Source organism: Garra rufa, chromosome 20, assembly GCF_049309525.1.
Source record: "Garra rufa chromosome 20, GarRuf1.0, whole genome shotgun sequence".
NCBI classification, from domain to species: domain Eukaryota; kingdom Metazoa; phylum Chordata; class Actinopteri; order Cypriniformes; family Cyprinidae; genus Garra; species Garra rufa.
Window position 1 is genome coordinate 39,798,894 of NC_133380.1, and position 21,565 is coordinate 39,820,458.

The 21,565-nt window shown below is 33.3% G+C and overlaps 1 protein-coding gene across 1 annotated transcript in view; it reads right to left on the minus strand.

Moving 5' to 3' along the window:
* acap3b (ArfGAP with coiled-coil, ankyrin repeat and PH domains 3b) overlaps positions 1-21,565 on the minus strand; it is a 235,515-nt gene that overhangs the window by 124,225 nt on the left and 89,725 nt on the right. Inside the window, exons 11-18 of the mRNA XM_073825433.1 lie at positions 12,060-12,172; positions 11,927-11,978; positions 11,740-11,840; positions 11,551-11,662; positions 8,387-8,595; positions 4,373-4,442; positions 1,741-1,835; positions 1,392-1,606 (exon numbers count right to left, since the gene is read on the minus strand). Coding sequence (XP_073681534.1) covers positions 1,392-1,606; positions 1,741-1,835; positions 4,373-4,442; positions 8,387-8,595; positions 11,551-11,662; positions 11,740-11,840; positions 11,927-11,978; positions 12,060-12,172 — 967 coding nt within the window. The remainder of the gene's footprint in view (positions 1-1,391; positions 1,607-1,740; positions 1,836-4,372; positions 4,443-8,386; positions 8,596-11,550; positions 11,663-11,739; positions 11,841-11,926; positions 11,979-12,059; positions 12,173-21,565) is intronic.

The following is a 21,565-nucleotide window of genomic DNA, read 5'->3' on the forward strand; positions in this document are numbered from 1 at the left end:
TTCTGAAGGATCGTGTGACGCTGATGCAGTAATGATGCTGAAAAAGTCAGCTTTGATCACAGAAATAAATTCGATTTTTAATATTAGAATAGGTACATTAAAATAGTAGAATGTTATTTTTCAGTATTAAGTATTAAGTTCATTAGAATGAATGCCATATAATTAAATTCCTTTGAATTTATTATTCATGACTGCTCAAAAACAGACAAAATGTATGAAACTTATGACTTATGAAACTTACATATGCACAACAAAACAACTGAAATATTATTCAAAATAAATTAATTTAACTTGCATAATCTTTCACTTTCACATGTAAAAAGTGATTCATTTTTCATGCTGCAATGGTCCATCAATAGGCATACACTGCCATTCAAAAGTTTAAGATCAGTAAGATTTTTTTTTTTTTGAAAGAAGTCTCTTCTGCTCATCAAGGCTGCATTTAATCAATCAGAAATATATATATATATATATATATATATATATATATATATATATATATATATTGTGAAATATTATTACAATTTAAAATAATGTTTTTCTATTTTTATATACTTTAAAATATTATTTATTTGTATGATGCAAAGCTGAATTATTTGCATCATTACTAGTTTTCAGAGTCACATGATCCTTCAGAAGTCATTCTAATATGCTGATCAATGTTGGAAACAGTGCTGCTTAATATATATATATATATATATATATATATATATATATATATATATATATATATGGAACCTGTGATCATTTTTTGCAGATTTTTTTTATGGATAAACATTTATGTATTTTTTTTTTTTAATAAAAATACATTTATTTAAAACAAAAATATTTTATAACTATATTAACTATTGTTCAAAAGTCTGGGGTCAGTAATTTTTTTTTTATGTTTATCCAGCAAGGATGTGTTCAATTAATAAAAAGTGTTAAATTGATAAAAAGTGATTTTAAAATAAATGCTGTTTATTTAAACTTTTTTTTTCATCGAAGAATCTTAAAGTATGTTATAATAGAAAACTGTTATATTAAATTGTAACAATATTTCTCAATAATAATGTTTTTTATTTATTTTGTATTTTTGATTAAATAAATGCAGCCTTGATGAGCAGAAGAGACTTATTTAAAGGACATTCAGAATCCTGCTGATCCCACATTTGTTTATCAACAAATATATATATATACTCCATATATATACAGGTCTAAAATGACAAAAAAATAGCATTTAAAAAAAATGGACAAAAATAAAAAATAATTGGACAAAATTTGATTTTTTAAGAAACCTTTGTTCCCTTACTATAAATAAGTTACTCACATTTTTTAAATATCTCATCCAGACCAAAATGGACTCAAATGCATTATAAGGACTAACTTAAAAGATATGAGCAAGCAAGTACCAGCGGAGAGATTGGCCGGCGACATGATGGCGGCGTCGTGCCTGTATTTCCGGCGTGTTTTAGGGGCTTTGATGGAGCTGTTGTGTCTCCTGCACTTCTTGACGCTCCAGTGATGTGATTTTCTGCTCCCCTCCACCAGAGCCTCAGAGCCACACATCTTCTTCAGAAACTTCCTCTCCACATACTTCGCTTTGATCCACGCTTCCTTCTCTTGCCTAAATAAAACATCAGAAACACAAACCAGAGCCTTTACCAATGAAATATTCGCCATATAAAAACATAACGACATCAAAAAGAATAATGATCATCTCAGGCACTCAGTAGAATGCGGTTCTGGCTGCACACTGACCTTGAGCTGTTTGGACCAGGTTTCTTAAGTCCCTGTTCCTCAGACGCACCTTCATAAATCTGGTTGATCACAGTGTTGCCAAGCTCACACATCAACTACAGAGAAACAATTAGAAAGCATTATTTGATCAAAAATATGAAACAAAACATAAGTTTTCAAAAGTGACTGAATTCATTACATCTGCATTCAGATTTGGGTAAACAATTGTTATATAAAACTATAATAATATAGCAATGTATTATTGCATTTAATAATAGTATATCAATAATTATAATATATGTGACCCTGGACCACAAAACCAGTCATAAGGTAAAATTTTACAAAACTGAGATGTATACATCATATGAATACTCAATAAATAAGCTTTCTATTGATGCATGGTTTGTTAGGATAGGACAATATTTGGTCGGGATACATCTATTTGAAAATCAGGAATCTGAGGGTGCAAAAAAATCAAAATACTGAGAAAATCACCTTTAAAATTGTCCAAATTAGGTTCTTAACAATGCATATTACTAATCAAAAATTACATTTTGATATATTTACAGTAGGAATTTTACAAAGAATCATCATGGAACATGATCTTTACTTAATTTCCTAATGATTTTTGGCATAAAAGAAAAAAAAAATTTTTTTGACCCATTCAGTGTATTTTTGGCTATTGCTACAAATATACCCCAGCGACTTAAGACTGGTTTTGTGGTCCAGGGTCACATATTAGAATGATATAGAATATATGCATGAAGTAAATTAATTCTGTTTTCATAAGTCCCTCAAAATGCACCAGTTTTCTTCTCCATGGTTATATTTTATGTATTAAAAATTAAAAATTACACTACTAAAATGAAACTAAAATTGCAATTTTTTAATTTAAATCATCAAAAAATAAACAAATAAAGATAGTTTAACAAATAGTACAATGATGCATGATTTTTTTCCACAATTAGTACTGAAAATGGCATTTTGCATTAGGGTAATAACAATTCAGGGCATATTATTCATGAATATAGTCACATTTTTAACAAATTGCAATTAAAACTATATTTCTTTCTTACTAGGCAAAGTCTGTAAACAACATGCGAAAAGTTCGCTCTATGAATGCAATAATCAGCATTTTCAAAAAAGAAGTACAATGAAGTGAGATTATTCTAGTCACTTTTCAACTATGTACCATTAAAAGGAAACATAAAAGTGTAAAAGCATTAACAAATTACTACAATAGACCATGAGTAACTTCAAAAAAATCAATTCTTTCTGCAGCTATATAACTGACGTAGTAATATGTTGTCTTTTTCCATTTACACTGAAAAAAAAATTATGATTAATTGAATTTACAAATTTTTTTAAGGTAAGTGGTTACAAAAATTTAAATGTAGTTAAAATAAATTGATTGCAACCACTTACCTTAAAAATGAGTAAATTCAATGAATAATTTTTTTTTCAGTGAAATCTGAAATATTCAATCAATATTTTTTTCAGTGAAATCTGGGACACACTGAAAAAAATGTTTAATTGAATTTACTCATTTTTTTTAAAGAAAGTGGTTGCAATCGATTTATTTTAGTTGCATTTAAGTAAAAAATGTTAAGTTAGTCAACTAATTTTGTTTATTTAAATCTAGCTAAAATAAATTGATTGCAACCACGTACCTTAAAAAATTTAGTAAATACAATGAATCATTTTTCAGTAAAATCTGGGACCCATGAAAAAAATGATTAATTGAATTTACTCATTTTTTAAAGTAAGTGGTTGCAATCAATTTATTTTAGTTGCATTTAAGTAAAAAAATGTTGAAAGTTAGTCAACTAATTTTGTTTATTTAAATGTAGCTCAAATAAATTGATTACAACCACTTACCTTAAAAATTGAGTAAATTCAATGAATCATTTTTTTCAGTGCGTTACAGCAATATTTAAAGGAAAAATGAAACTAATAAGGAGGAAAAGAATGTGGTGGACTAAAAAAAGATCGTTTTTGCATTAAAATAGCAAGTGTTACATTATATTATAAAAATATTTGACCCTGGAGCACAAAACCAGTCTTAAGCAGCACAGGTATATTTGTAGCAATTGCCAAAAATACATTGTATGGGTAAAAGTGATACATTTTTCTTTTTATGCCAAAAATGTTAGGATATTAAGTAAAGATCATGTTCCATGATGACATTTTGTACATTTCCTACCGTAAATATATCGAAAGCAAATTTTTCCATTTGTTATATGCATTGCTAAAAACTTCATGTGGACAACTTTAAAGGTGATTTTCTCAATATTTAGATATTTTTGCACCCTCAGATTCCAGATTTTTAAATAGTTGCATCTTGGGTGAATATTGTGCCATCCTAATAAACCATTCTTCACTGGAAAGCATATTTATTCAACTTTCAGATGATGTATAAATCTCAATTAAAAAAAATTGACCCTTATGACTGGTTTTGTGGTCTAGAGTTTCCAGCTCATTCAGTCATATAATGTCACATTGCAAACAATCTGAAAGTACAGACAGACATTCTTTACTTCAAGCAAAATATGAGCTACTTTTTCCTAACCTTTTATAAGATTTAATGTTTATTCAAGCGAGAAACAGGATACTGACAGACTCTCGAAGGTTTTAGTTCTGACTGGGATCTTACCTTCACAAGCTCTGGTTCCCATGTGTCGAGCGTTAAAGAGCGAACTTTAGAGCAGTGGACGCCCAAACTCCTGCAGACACACAATACAGACCAGAAAATTAGTGCTTCAGAGTAGGGATGCACCGGAATGAAAATTATTGGCTGAAGCTGAAACCCAACAAATTGAAACACGGTTACCGAACACGGTTTTTCAATTTTTTTCACATTGCATAAATTATATAGCCAAAATGTGCTTTTTACAGTTTTGTCTTGTTTTTCAAAGAAAGAAATTAATTACAAAACAACAATTTAATTAAATATTTATTTAACACTGAACGTTTTTAACATTCTAGTAGACATTATAGCCTACCAACAAAGCACAATTTAACTTCAAATTAATAAGTTAGTAAAATAATATTCTTTGGTCATTTTTAAGACACCTTCTTGAATCAGGCATGTGTTTTTAATGCACAAATAAATGCAGTCTTAATAAATAAATAATTAAAAATGTAAAATAAAACAGCATAGTCTTCACTGTAAGAATTAAGCATGCTTTGTTTCTTATTAAAACTCCTTTAAAAAAGTTCTTCATTCAAGAGCAGTGAGTGATTTTTCTCTGTATTTTTATGTTTTATTAATATTAAAGGAACACTCCACTTTTTTTGGAAATAGGCTCATTCTCCAACTCCCCACGAGTTAATAAGTTGATTTTTACCATTTTGAAATCCATTCAGCCGTTCTCCTGTTCTGGCGATATCACTTTTAGCATAGCTCAGCATAGATCATTGAATCCTATTAGACCAATAGCATCGCGTTCAAAAATGACCAACGACTTTCCATATTTGTCCTATTTAAAACTTGACTCTTCTGTAGTTATATCGTGTACTAAGACCGGTGGAAATGCAAAGCTTCAATTTTCTAGGCTGATAAGATTAGGAACTACACTTCCATTCCGGCGTAATAGTCAAGGAAGTTTGCTGCCGTAATAAGGCTGAAGCAGGAGCAGTAATATCACGCAGCACATGTGCAAATGCTAAACTAGCTGGGGACTCATTTCTGATAATACTCCGCCTGCTTCGGCCATATTACGGCAGCAAACTTCCTTGACTATTACGCCGGAATGGAAGTGTAGTTCCTAATCTTATCACCCTAGAAAATTGAAGCTTTGCATTTCCACCGGTCTCAGTACACGATATAACTACAGAAGAGTCAAGTTTTAAACAGGACAAATATGGAAACTCGTTGGTTATTTTTGAACGCGATGCTACTGGTCTAATAGGATTCAATGATCTATGCTAAGCTATGCTAAAAGTGATATCGCCAGAACAGGAGAACGGCTGAATGGATTTCAAAACGGTAAAAATCAACTTATTAACTCGGGGGGAGTTGGAGAATGAGCCTATTTCCAAAAAAAGTGGAGTGTTCCTTTAAGCACAGAGACGGCAGAAGGAATATTATTTGTTGCCGCTTTAAGAGCCACACGGACCCAATATACTGTTACACAAGTATTTACATTCTAAACTGTTGATCATTAAAGACATAACTGACAAGGGTTTACATGAATAATCACTAAGTGCCTCATTTTGAAATATTTTTGCGTGTATTTGACGTTTAGCTAAAAGATAACTTTACATGTCCGTGTTCTGCTCCGTCTCTGAGCGCATACACAGAACAGCGCAAGTTAAAAACACAACATCAAAGAAACATTAATAAATCAAGCATGTTTATGAAAGTCACGTTACATGATTTTGCTGATTTGCATGTGAAATTAGGCTTTTACGGAGTGAAATCGCACCACTGGTAAGGGGGCAGAATTACTGTATTTTCATGTTGGTTTGAAGCCGAAATCAAAATCGAAACTGAATTTTGATTAATCGCACACGTCATTGTTTGGTATAATTTATTCAGTCTTTCCATTGATACACCCAAAGAGCTTTTTTTGCTATTTTCGGTTGCCAAACATTTGGTGCATCCCTACTTCAGAGTGGTTTATTTAGTCACATTTTTAACAAATTTTGCAATTAAAACAACATTTTTCATTCATTCTAAGCGAAGTCCAGCAATGGCAGCAGACATTTGGGTCAGCCTCTATTAGAAACCTGTCAGAGTCACTATCAAACCCAATGCCTCTGTGTGTTATGAGGCTTCTGTCTTCTGTTCAGTCACACAGTTTTAATCTGATTAGCAAGCTGGCGCCGGTAATCTGCAGAGCGACTGATGGAGCAGAAAAGGTGGTTCACCCTGAGGCCGTGACGCACTGAGTACATGAGCGTGATATGGATGAGGGCCTGCTTTCATGTAAAGCCATTCTGCTGTTGGGTTCAATCTGTTGTGAGTGATGTAGTAGGGATAAAGGTTCTGACGCAGGTGGCTTGAAGGCCTGACTATCTTCAGTCAAATCAATATGGAAGCAGATGGCTTTCTCAGATGTTTGGAGAAGTCAAATAACAATGGTCTGTTTTGTACTGCTGTGTGGTATCCACCTTTTTTTCTACAGCCCATGAAGCTTTGTGTGAATTATGGAATTACTGTAACTATCTGTAAAATGTAAACAACATGCAAAAGCTTTGCTCTAGAAATGCATTCTCAAAAACTGAGTACAATGAGGTGAGATCCCTCTTCAACTATCTACTATTAAAAGGAAATGTAAAAGTGTAAAAGCATTAACAAATTACTACAACAGACCATGAGTAACTCCTATATAACGGACGCAGTAATAGGTCTATATTTCTTATATAGATCATATACATAACCGATTAAAAGTTTGGGATCAGTAAGACTTGCAATGTTTTTAAAGAAGTCTCTTATGCTTATCAAAACTGCATTTATTTAATCAAAAATACAGAGTGTTATTACAATATAAACCTTTTTTTTTCTGTGATGCAAAGCTGAATTTTCATCAGCTGTTACTTCAGTCTTCAGTGTCACATGATCCATTAGAAATCATTTTAATACGCCGATTTATTATTAGAATTATCAATGTTGAAAAATTTTTTTTTGGAACCTGTGATACTTTTTTCAGGATTATTTGATGAATAAAAAGCTTAAAAGAACAGCTTTTATTCAAAATATAAGTCTTTGCTATCACTTTTTATCAATTTAACACATCCTTGCTGAATAAAAGTAATCATTTATTTAAAAGAAAGAAAGAATTAAAATTGACTGACCCCAAACTTTTGATCAGTAGTGTATATTGTTTGAAAAGATTTCTTTTTTAAATAAATGCTGTTCTTTTTTTAACTTTTTATTCATCAAAAGAATCCTGAAAAAAAGTATCATAGGTTTCAAAAAAAATATTAAGCAACACAAATATCTCCAGCATATTAGAATGATTTCTGAAGGATCATGTGACACTGAGAAATAAATGAGATGTATTGGAATTGGACAGAATTTGGAAAATATATTTTAGGGTGATAGTGATTAGTGATATCATAAAAGAGGATTTCAAAGTCAGAACCCTTCTTAAAATATCTGATGAATTTACTTGTTTGACTATTTAAGGCAATGTTAGCAATTGTCATGTGGTGCATCTCCTTAAAACGTAAAAATATTTAATGTACACTACCAGTCAAAAGTTTTTATGTTTTTTAAAGAAGGCTGCATTTAGAAGAGCGTTATTTTACATCACAATAATATTTCACAAAATTAAATTTTTTTCCAGTATTTTTGATCAAATAAACGCAGAAACTTATTTAAAATACATCTTTCTGATCCCAAGCTTTTAAGCAGTAGAGTAGTTACAGCGGAATACAAAGCAATATGAAAATAAGGTAGTGGAGTGAAAAGAGCTCTTCCATGGATATTCCTGTTGCATTAAAATAGCAAGCATTACGTTATTCACCAGGTGTCTAAAAATAGACCATAAAGGAACATTTCAGCTCATTCAAGTCAAGCTAACAGATCAGGATCACTTGTAGTGCAACCTCATGATTTGTTGTAGCCTTTTTGAGATGAATTTTCCAAACCAGAAATGCCTCCTGTAATTTAAAGCACATTAGGCTCATGACAGAGAACATAAGTCTCTGAAACTCTCACCTGTGAATGCCAGAGCACTCGATGCAGAGCAGAATGCCCAGGTTGATGCTGGCCCAGCGAGGGTCAGCCTGACCGCAGTCGCAGCAGGTCTCGTTTCCTGGAAGAGACTGGACGCGCTGCAGGATACTCTCTCCCCTGACAACACGCTCCCGCGGCTCGCTGGCAGAGTCGATGCTGCTCGTGGAGGGAGACGCCGTCCTGTCCAAACGCTGCGGAATCAAGAGTTTATGCTGTCAACTTGACTTTTCTTTAATGAGGTTTTTGAATTAAAATTCATAGATATATTTTTAAATTACAAAAAAGTACTGTCCTGTCATGTGGTGCGACCAACATATAGATAAAACCCTCATAAATCAGGAAATAATACCATGACTGTGTCTATATAAATAAAAAATATATAAAAATGTATTTTAAAACAATTTGAAAAATATATTTTAAGGTGGAATAAAATGCTTCATAGCTTGTAAATATCAGTCCTGTCATGTGGTGCAACCAACAGAAAACAAAAAACAAAAACAGAAAGTGATATCATAAAAAAGGATTTCAAGGTCAAAACCATTCCTTTACCTTTTTTTAATACTATTTTAGGCAATGTTAGTAAAATGTCATTTGGTGCATCTCCTTAAAAAAGCTGTAATTTTGTGAAATATTTTTACTATTTAAAATAAATGCTTTCTATTTGAATATATTTTAAAATGTAATTGATTGCTGTTATAAAAGCTGGTTTTTCAGCATGATTACTCCAGTCTTCAGTGTCACATGATCCTTCAGAAATCATAAATATGCTGATTTGCTGCTCAAGAAACATTTATTATTATATTTTTTAAATATACAAATAAGTGCTGTTCTGTCATGTGGTGCGACCAACATATAGATAAAACCCTCATAAACCAGGAAATAATACCATGACTGTGTCTATATAAATAAAAAAATATAAAAATGTATTTTAAAACAATTTGAAAAATATATTTTAAGGTGGAATAAAATGCTTCATAGCTTGTAACTATTTGTCCTATCATGTGGTGCAACCAACAGAAAAAAAACAAAAACAGAAAGTGATATCATAAAAAAGGATTTCAAGGTCAAAACCATTCCTTTACCTTTTTTTTTACTATTTTAGGCAATGTTAGTAAAATGTCATTTGGTGCATCTCCTTAAAAAAGCTGTAATATTGTGAAATATTTTTACTATTTAAAATAAATGCTTTCTATTTGAATATATTTTAAAATGTAATTGATTGCTGTTATAAAAGCTGGTTTTTCAGCATGATTACTCCAGTCTTCAGTGTCACATGATCCTTCAGAAATCATAAATATGCTGATTTGCTGCTCAAGAAACATTATTATATTTTTTAAATATACAAATAAGTGCTGTTCTGTCATGTGGTGCGACCAACATATAGATAAAACCCTCATGGCTGTGTCTATATAAATAAAAATATATAAAATGTATTTTAAAACAATTTGAAAAATATATTTTAAGGTGGAATAAAATGCTTCATAGCTTGTAAATATCGGTCCTGTCATGTGGTGCAACCAACAGAAAAAAAACAAAAACAGAAAGTGATATCATAAAAAAGGATTTCAAGGTCAGAACCCTTCTCAAAATATCTGATTTACTTTTTTGACTATTTTAGCCAGTGTTAGTAAAATGTCACGTGGTGCATCTCCTTAAAATTCAAAAGGAATTCTCTTCTGCGCACCAAGCTTGCATTTATTTGATCCAAAATACAGCAAAAGCTGTAATATTGTGAAATATTTTTACTATTTAAAATAAATGCTTTCTATGTGAATATATTATAAAATGTAATTTATTCCTGTGATCAAATTTGAATTTTCAGAATCATACTCCAGTCTTCAGTGTCACATGTTCCTTCAGAAATCATTCTAATATTTTGATTTGTTGCTCAAGAAACATTATTATTATTATTATTATTATTATTATGATTATGATTATTAATCAATATTTAAAACACTTGATTAAATTTTTTGCAGGATTCTGTGATGAAAAGAAATTAAAAGTTTTTGTAACATTATAAACTATACCATTCAAAATTACATTTTTTAATAGAAATGAATACTTTTATTTTGCAAGGATGCTTTAAATTGATCAAAAGTGATCACAAAGACATTTATAATGTTACAAAAGATTTCTATTTCAGATAAATGCTGTTCTTCTTAACTTTTTATTCATCAAAGAAACTTGAAAAAAGTCATATTTTTTTCAACAATATAATAATAATAATAATAATAATAATAATAATTGTTTTTTTGAGCAGCAAATCAGCATATTAGTATGATTTCTGAAGGATCATGTGACACTGACGACTGGAGTAATGATGCTGAAAATTTAGCTTTAATCACAGAAATCAATTACATTTTAAAATATATTCAAATAAAAAAACAGTTATTGCAAATAGTAAAACTATTTCACAATTTGCTGTACTTTGGATCAAATAAATGCAGGCTTGGTGAGCAGAAGAGACTTCTTTAAAAAAAAAAACTTCAAAAGATTACTGTTCAAAAACTTTTGACTGGTAGTGTATGAATTAATAATTTAGGATATTACAATAAAAAAAACTTTAAAAAGTAACTTTTTAGAAAACAATAATAAAGACATAGATACATGTATTCCATGTTGGTAACACTTTACAATAAGGTTCCATTAGTAAGTGTTGACAATACATTTATTACAGTATCTTTGTTAATGTTAATTAATGAAAATACAGACATGACATTCATTGTTCATGTTAACTGACAGTGCATTAACTGATGTTAACCAGCACAAAAGTTTGATTTTTATAATGCATTAGTAAATGTTGAATTAATACTTCTATAGCATTTATTAATCTTAGTTAATGTAACGAAACTAGTTAACTAATGTTAACTAATGAACCTTACTGTAAAGTGTTACCTCAAGATGTAATAAAAATGACCTTAAAATACCTTTTACCACACTTGGTCACAAAACATGACATTAGAGTACTAATGCACGAATTAAATTAAATATTTTAGACACTTTCACTGACTGAATTTCACTGCCAGTGACTCAATTTCAAACCTTCATCTAAACTTTAATATGCCTTTTCACCAATTTAACTTTTGTTACATTGATTTGTAATGCAATGTGTCTACAAATATGAGTAGCTCTGTAGAAGGACTGACCTCAATGTAATAGTTTTCAGAAATTTCCCTGTAGGCGGAAGCAATGCTCGCCTGAACTGCTTGAATCCAAGCTTGACGGAGCTTCTCAGATTCAGCCTGCAGCATACAGCTCCTGACAGAGGCAGATCTGGATATTAGATACTGTAAAACACACACTCAAACACACACTGCATTCAACACAATACTCACTTTGTAGGTGACACCACTTCAAAACAGAACCGTCTCTCAATGTCCTCACAAGGTTTCACTGAGCAAAGCCGCAGGTCCTCCACAACCACAGTCAAAGCGTCCTAGAAACACACCGCAGATTTTAACATCAGGCCATAATAACCATTGCAAAAAGTTAACATTTGAATCATAAAGTCGAACCCCTTACTTTTAGTCGCTTCTGATAGACTAACTGACTGTTCTGTATTGAAAACCATCGCCTGGTCAGAGAGGAAAACAAACTCGAGATCATATTCTCTCCACAAAACATAAAACACACAGACAATTGAGCTTGTTCTTACCTGTTCCATGTTTTGAAAGCATTGCTCGCCCTCTTGAACAGGTATCCCTCCATCACCACACCATTAGGAGCATCCACATTGAATTCCACTTTGGAGTCATCGTATGCAAAATCCTGTCATGCAAAAAATCAAAGCAGCTCAGGTCAGTATAGCACACACAAAAACAGAGTGCTTCTCTCTCATCCTTAGCAGCCAGTCACTACTGAGGACCCTTATTGTTGTCTTAAGTCTACTGTGAGACAGACAAAAGACAAAACTTAATCCCTATCAGTCAAAGTCAAAACATAATCCTCATGAACGCAGCAGCCAATCCAACAATGCAATCCTCCTCATTTCAATCAATATAGACGCTTAAAACGGCCCCTGTGACAAGCGTTGCTCCATCTATAAAGCAGCAGTGCTGAGATTGAGATGTTAGAAGTGTTTTCAAAAATGCTGAATGAATCACTCTCCTCCAGCATCAATGACACTGGCATTCCAACAGCTGTTTCCAGTTTTGTGCTGAGGCCACAAACACGCACACACACACAAACAACAAACACAACTCACTGAGTCATATTTCAAGAGCATTCATCATCAAAATTATATCAAAGAGAGTGGAGAAAGAGCCAAAGAACATGAAAAGAGGATCTGAACTTCTGAACAAGCTCAACAAAAATCACTTGAGTAATTATTAACAGAATAATTAACAAAAAGTATTTTTAAATGTGAACCTGGACCACAAAACCAGTCTTGAGTGGGACAGTATTTTTGTAGCAATAGCCAAAAATGCACTGCATGGGTCAAATTTTTTTATTTTGCTTTTATGCCAAAAAATCATTAGGACATTAAGATCATGTTCCATGAAGATATTTTGTAAATTTCCTACCATAAATATATTAAAACGTAATTTTTGATTAGTAATATGCATTGCTAAGAACTTCATTTGGACAACTTTAAAGGTGATTTTCTAAATATTTAGATTTTTAATAGCCAAATATTGTCCTATCATCAATGGAAAGCTTATTTTTTTAGCTTTCAGATGATATATAAATCTCAAAAATAAAAAAGTACCCTTATGACTGGTTTTGCCACAAATAAGACATTTTACACACAAAAACAAACAAAAAATGCTTCAATAAAATCCTTAAAATATCTTACCACATACAGTAGCAATTGCACATTTCAAATGCATTGATATTGTATTATTTTTAATGAATGCTACATTTATTTTTAATAAAAAGTGCATTTATATATTCCATAAAATTAAAATGTAATGCATATGACACTATACATGATGATACATACTGATGTATCTTCATAATGATGAGTTTAATGCCTTATAATATTTAAAGCATTATAAATTAGCCTATGCAAATACATAAACTTTATGTATTTGTATTCGGGTCCTATTTAAAATGCAACTTTTTTTATAGTAGGCTGTATGTCCCTAATTCATCTCTTGGCCTGAAAAAGTTTGAAGACTTCTGCACTAGATAGATAAATAAATAATGTACTAACAATATCAGTAAGTAACAGACTAAATAAACATTTGCTAAATAATACATGAGATATACTCCAAAAATGTACCAATAAGAAATCACTGAAGATATATAAGATAAATTATATGCAAAACATGTGACAAATACTAATATCTCAACATTTAAACCCAAGCGAACTCAAACTCACCAGATTATACTTCAATCTCCCAAATATCTTCATCTTTAAAAAATGTTTATCCAGCAGCATCAGCAATAAGAGCGTCCTGTTGTTTCCCTACAGTGAAGTCATCTCACATCAAAGTCAAAGGCACGCGCTTCATTGATCTCGTGCACACTCCTCACTCAAGCGCGAGCGAAAGGCGAATGCCACCAGCGGGCTCGCGCGTCACGCTTCTACCGCTCAATATTCACATGATTAGCATACAGCTGTCGATTTATGGGCTCTGCTCCTCTCTTTGCCCCCCTGACCTCAGTCAGAGAGCCGAGCGCAAACATTATTTCACTGCCACGTCCAGAAACCAGCGCGTCACCGCGGATTTACGAGCGCGGTTTTAAGCGCGCACCCCACTTGCAAGAGTCGCGTTTTAAAATGCCCCGTCCATCTGTCTGACAGTATGCAAGACCATTGCTGTTTAATCAAGCAAGCGTTATTGCCCCTCAAAGCCCCTCTTTCCTCCAGCTCTCACACTCTCCAACAAGTGGATGAGATACTACACTTTATTAGGATTTCAATCGGTCTATCATTATAAAGCAAAAACACACGACAACAACAAAATCAATAACTATAGATAATCTAAACGTATTAAGATAAAATGCCCTTATTGATTTCACCATGATGTCACTACACTAAAGCTAATTGGATGAATCTCAATTACTGAAAAATTTTTTTACTGAAGAATACACTGTAAACTGTTTTAATCTAAAGTATTATACAGGCCCTGTTCTTGACTGACAGATATAGGTGGGCATTTTTTTTTAATGAACCATATAAACTATATTATATGCACACTGAAAAATAAGACTTTATGGCCATCTTAGAATATTATGCACTTTCACAACAAAGTAAACTGTTGTTTTTTAGTGAATAGTAAAAAAAAAAAAAAAAAAAGGCTGTTTTTGTGTCCCGGAATGTAGTTTTAAGAGGTTTTTAGGCAAGAATGTACTTGTTTATAGTTCAAATATGCAGTTTGTTAATAAATATAACGTCTATTGGAAAATTTGTGTCTGTCCTGGTGATATAGTTACATTGTTTTGCCATTAGATGGCGACAAGAGATTGTTTTACGAGATTTTTATACTGATTTTTTAATAAAAAAACATTAGAAATGGAAGTTATTTTTAGTTTTAACAACAGTTTGACGCAGCTAATAAATACAGTGAGCAGTGCCATCATCAGAAATTAGCCTTAACAGATATTAAGGATATTAATGTTACGACAAAGATAACGCTTTCCTCAGCGGACATTCAAACTAATCGTGAATATTGGATTAATCTGAAGAATGAATGCTGTATCAGATGCAGAATCACTCAGTCCATTTCTCTCTCTGTGCTATTCTTAAAGCGATGGTTCGGAGTAGATTTGACTACATTGCTACGCACTCCGAAGCCCATCTAAATGCCCCATCCGAAGTTTTTTTTTACCTTAGTCGAACATTGACGGAGATATTCGAGCTTGTCGAATGGCTTGCTACAGCCGTACATGGTACATGTGATGTATCTCGTAAATTGCACCACTAAACGTGCAAGTAATCTTACCAAACTTCTACAGTAGTGTAAATAGGGTATGTACTCTCGAAACGCTGCATTGGAAAATTTGTAAGTCCACCATGAGTGTATTAAAAACAACTGTTACCCGATCCCTACTAGTTTCAAAAACTACAAATGGCGACACGTCGACGTCACTTCCCTGGTTCGGGAAAAGCACGTAAAAGTCCACCTACTACGTCTGTGTGCATGTCAACGTAGTAGGTGGGCAACAAGTCAGTCATTGAAATAACCAGCATTGAAAGTTAACGAAGAAGAGGTCAGTAATTTGTTCGCGAACGTCGCAAATGTGTATACCAACAATGCCGTCTGCATAAGCACCTCTTAGCAAAACACTGTGTAAATCAGTCTGCGATTTGTTTCCCGGAGGACCGATCAAATTCAACTAATCAGATGACTTCGACATTCCTCAAGGTTTTCTAGTTAAGTGTACCATAAGCATCAGACGTTTAGCCAACGTTCCGTGGGCGTGACGTCTGAGGCTGAGACTAGTTCTAAAGTGATGTTTTGGAATTAGTAACGGAGGCTTATGCTCAGCTGTTCAACAGTCAAACTGAGATTTAAATCTATGGCGGAAGGAAGTAGTTCTGCTTTTAAAGGTTTTTAAAGGCACTCAGTTTCTTATGTGTTTACACACTCATGCCGTCAAACTGTTGTATAAACACAATATCACATGAGTAGACATGAGATATAGCTGTATATCGGCACTCTGTGATTGCATACAGCACTCAGCCTAGTAAAATTATGAAATAATATTGGAAAATACATTATTAGGCTACTTTTTAATATCGCACCACATGACATTTTTAGTCACTTGCTGAAATTAGTAGACATATTTTTTAAAAATCTATACAAAACCCACCTAAAGACATGTATAAGAACTTTAAGATTCTTCCTTTTCATTCTATTAGAAATGGTTTGAGACAAAAGTGAAGTGAACCTGCTCACTTGCCAGTATTATTTACCACATCCTTCACACAGCCGGAAAAAATAATATAAACAAATGCAATCTGTTTCTCGGTCCAGTTTTGTGTTCCACATTAGCACTGCATGCTCATTAAGCCTCCTCGTGCAGCGGAGTCTGTGACATACCGTAACTCTCTGAAAGACTGAGAAAGGGAAACCCCAAGGGTGCCACAAGCGGGTTAGACGTGAATAAAAGACCAGTGTGAGAGGAGTGAGTTTGTGCGTGTGCATGTGTTACGACTGACAGATGCAACACGAGGAGGCAGTAAAACCGTGAGGTGGTGGGACAGCCAGAAAGATCGTAACTCTGTCACCGGAGGAGGAGAGAAACACTGTTTAGGAATCTCTGCAGATAAATCATTTGATAAATCAACAGGATGCTTCCGCCCACAGCAGCACTCAGAAATCGCAGCTGGCCGCATTCATTTATCAAAAAAGAAGTTTAGAACTACATCTATTTAGATTTTCTGCAGTTTGTCCTTGCAAAACTTGCTACTGGTGGTCATCAGAGACAGTAACTGATTACAAAATTAAGTACTAGTAATTAGATTAAATTACATTTTAAAATACTCAGAATACTCACTTTTGATAAATGTAAAGCATTCTTGCTAATATATATGTATATAAATATATATATACACTGCTTGGTCAAAAAAAAGTCGCCACCTGGATTTAACTAAGTGCTATGATCTGGGGTTGCTGCAGTTGGTCAGGTCTAGGTTCAGCAACAGTATGTGCTCAAAGAATGAGGTCAGCTGTCTACCTGAATATACTGAATGACCAGGTTATTCCATCAATGGGTTTTTTCTTCACTGATGGCACGGGCTTATTCCAAGATGTCAATGCCAGGATTCATCGGGCTCAAATTGTGAAAGAGTGGTTCAGGGAGCATGAGACATCATTTTCACACATGGATTGGCCACCACAGAGTCCAGACCTTAACCCCATTGAGAATCTTTGGGATGTGCTGGAGAAGGCTCAGACTCTACCATCATCAATGCAAGATCTTGGTGAAAAATTAATGCAACACTGGATGGAAATAAATCTTGTGACATTGCAGAAGCTTATCGAAACAACGCCACAGCGAATGCGTGCCGTAATCAAAGCAACAAAATATTAGAGTGTATGACCTTTTTTTTTTGGCCAGGCAGTGTATATGAACAAATCCCTCTGTAAATCCCTTCAGGATATAGACAGGAATGTCAAGTTTGGTGTGTGTAAGTGCTACTGAAGTGGAGATTTATGGCTCAGTGTAGGAGAAAAAACTCACTTTGAGAAAACGGCCTTTAAAAATATGTATTGTAATTGAAATCTACTGACAAATAGATGAAGTGCTATAAAAGAAACACTTAACAGTGTCTTTTGGATGTTTTCTTTTCACTAGACTGGAAAAATACTTTATGAAAAACCAAAAAGCCCCAAATCTCAAACTTGACAGGTGCAAACAGCGTCTCGTCTCCTTTTTAAAAAAATTTGTCTGTGCATCTGCATCAGTAGTTATATGCATGTATGAATATCTATATCTGCAATAGACTTCAGATGATTTTTCTAAATCAGCACAACACAAGACAAAGCAACTAACCTGTAGTAATAAAATCAATCCTTATAAAACACAAACCAAAACATTCTGACCTATGAAAGTTTCTCCCATTTTTGGGGGGAATTTAAATATCAGTGGTTTGTACAACCAGAGGCTGCACAATGTTGTGGCACCTTTGTTACTTTGAATGATGACACTTTGATATTCCAAGATGGCCAGCACATCTACTTGTCTAGAGTGGTTGAATGTGGCATCTACAAACACACATCTATGTTAAAAGAGTGGCTTTGGTGTTGTGAATGGTTTTGAGCGGCCATTGCTATAAAGCTGCTAGTCCAGGTCAGAAGAGCTCAGGTCTTGTGTTTTGTGACATTGGAGCCTCTGTTTGATCGTAAGTTTCTATAGTAAGTGTGAGTGAACATGGTAAAGATGTTAATCTCCACTCAGGGTCAACAGGTCGCCAGACGACATGCTGTTTTGTGGAAGTGTGCTGAACATACGGGAGCAAACGTGCTGCACGCTTTAAGCTTATTACGGCTTTACAGCTGTTCTCTTTCTCCCAATAGTTTCTCGCTCTCTTTCATCCACGGTTCAATTGTTCCTCGTTCTTTTCTTTAGCTTTTACTTTGCTCTGAAATTCCTGTTTTTGCAACACAGTATTTTTGTCCTGTGTCTGCTTTTGTCTCACAACTTTGAAAATAACTTTTACTGCTGTTCAAAAGTTTGAGGTTTGGTCAAGTATTTTTAAAATGTCTTTGAAAGACATCTCTTAGCCTGTTTTTACTCGATCAAAAATATAGTAAAACTGCTATATTCAGAGGTATCTTTACAGCTTATAATAACTCTTCTACTACATTTTAAAACAACTGCTATGATCAAAGCTTGATTTTCAGCATTATTACACAAGTCTTCAGTGTCTCATGATCCTTCAGAAAGCATTCTAATATGCTGATTTGCTGCTTAAGAAACAACAATATTAAAAACAGTTTTGCAGCATAATATTTTGGTGAAGCCATGATTTCTCTCAGGAATCTTTTTGATGAATGATCCAGCATTCATTTGAAATGGTTCTCTTTGGTCTTTACTCTCACTTTTGATCAATTTAACGCATCTTAGTGGCAGTGTTGGGGAAAGGTACTTTTAACAGTAATAACTAATAACTAAACCGTAACTAATTATGTTACTTAGTTACTTTTTATGGAAAGTAATGCGTTACGTTACTTTTGCGTTACTTTTTAAATCTGGGCAGGGTTTGCTTGTTGTTTTTAATTTAAAAAGTTATATTTTTGGCAAATGTAAAAGCCTTTTTTCCACCAAAAGCCAAAAAAAGTACATTTACGTCTGTACAGTATAGACCGCAGAAGATAAATGTCAACTCTTCAGCAATAACAAAAAAGGAAAACAAATGTTAGGTTATCTTGAGTAATTTTTGCTTATTAGTATGGATGAACTGGATCATCGAAGGTCGGCAGCAAAGACATCGGTTAATAAAATGGGATTAAAGGATATTTGTATTATTTAACATATTGAATTATTGCAGGTTCGCCTTGAATTTCAGTGTTTTTATTCATTTTGAGGAACACTGTATCTGTTCTTTTAGTGAGTGAGATCAATTAATGCATGTTCACATTTATTCTAGAACTAAAGTAACATCTTACTCACAATTTCTCTCAACATTAATCAATAAATGGGGGAAAAAGTAACTGGTGTTACTTATTTGAAAAAGTAACTCAGATATTTTCTTGTCAAATAAAAAGTAATGCCTTACTTTAGTTACTTGGAAAAAGTAATATTATTACGTAATTGCGTTACTTGTAATGCATTAGTGGAATATCAATTTCTTTCCAAAAATGAAAATAAATTCCTAAAAATCTCAAATCTCCAAACTTTTGAACAATAGTGTATGTCAGCGAGGGCCAAAATATGTTTTGTCCAAAAAATAAAGACTTTAATATGAATAAGAACTTTTATTATGATTATCTTTTTAAGATATTTTATTAAGATTTCCCTCACACAAAGCAATCATGTGGCTTCAGAAGGCCAAATGAGCATATGTAGCTTCATTGTAAGCAAAAGCAGCTTGGATAATCTTCAAAACAGCTTTTATGTTGCATGCGAGAAAAAAACAAAACAAATGGGTTTCCAACAAAATATGGGCAAATGATGACAGAACTTTCAATTTTTGTCCCATGTTTCCCTCTGAGAACCACGATGTAGACAAAAACAGGATAGCACATAAAAATGCTCTGCTTATCCTCCGTGCTGTGAATGTTTACCTCATGTTGCCCTCTCAAATCCTGCTGGTGTTACAGAAACAGGAGGTTCGATTCATCTGCAAGTCATGTTCTAAATAACACTCTTGGCCTGCGGACGATGGCACTCACACGTGTGCGTTTGTGTATTCAGCGCTCTCCAGTCAAGCTCCGCCTGTTCGGGACAGTTGGTGGCACTAATTTGTCCATGTTTTTGGCTCGCCACCTCTTGCCCTCCCTAAGCATCGGGTCTCTGCCATCTGCTGTGTTTAACTGTGCTGGCCGGGGCAGAAGTAGGCAAAGTGCCCACAGAGAGACACTTTCAGACCTCAGCTGACCACAGAGTCTCTTCACAGACCCACCTGGAGCACTTTCCTTTCCACCAAAGAACCCTGATTCAAATATTTTGAACATTAACAACACTGCCACAAATAATACTAAAAAATTATTCCAGACTACAGGTTTTCCCGTCACAAATTAAACTCTTTTAACCCTCTTAACCCTCTTGTTGTGTTTGGGTCAAATTGACCTGAAAAACATTTTCTTTTTCCCCGAAAAATAACGCATTGGGGTCAAACTTACTGACTTTGTTCACACAGGGTATAACTACTTCTCAGAAATTATTTTTAATTTTTTGTTATTTTTTGTGGGTTTTTATTTCACCTAGTCGAAAAAGGACCAGACTCCAAACAACTGCTTATAAATCTGTCATTATGCTATATTATCACCTAATATTGGATTCAATCTTTTCGTCAACTTGTTTTCTGTCATTTAGGACTGGTTTTGTGTTTCTATTTGCACCTGATTAATCGTAGGCCTCACTTATCCGAAAGTAGGCACCTTGTTTTTTGAATGACATTTTTTTTATGAATAAAAGAAATAACAAATTTGCACTGTTTCTCACACTAGTGTGCTTTAATGTTTAATCAGGAAGTTTGCTTTTAAATGCTTTTATTTTGTACAAAATGGCAAAAAGTCACGCTTGTGGTGTTCCCAGGTCAAAAATGACCGGACTTCAAACAACTGCTATAAATCTGTCATTATGCTATATTATCACCAAATAATGGATTTAATATTTTTGTCAACTTGTTTTCTTTCATTTAGGACTGGTTTTGTGTTTCTATTTGCATCTGAATAATCGTAGGCCTCATTTATCTGAGAGAGGGTACCTTGTTTTTTGAGTGAAAAAAATCATTTTTTTATGAATAATTTACACAATATTAAACAAAAAATTATAAAAATTAGCATTGTTTATCACACTAGTGTGCTTTAATGTTTAATCAGGAAGTTTTCTTTTAAATTCTTTTTATTTTGTACAAAATTTCACAAAAGTCACGCTTGTGGTGTTCCCGGGTCAAAAATGACCGGAATTCAAACAACTGCTTATAAATCTGTCATTATGCTATATTATCACCTAATATTGGATTTAATCTTTTCATCAACTTGTTTTCTTTCATTTAGGACTGGTTTTGTGTTTCTATTTGCATCTGATTAATCGTAATCC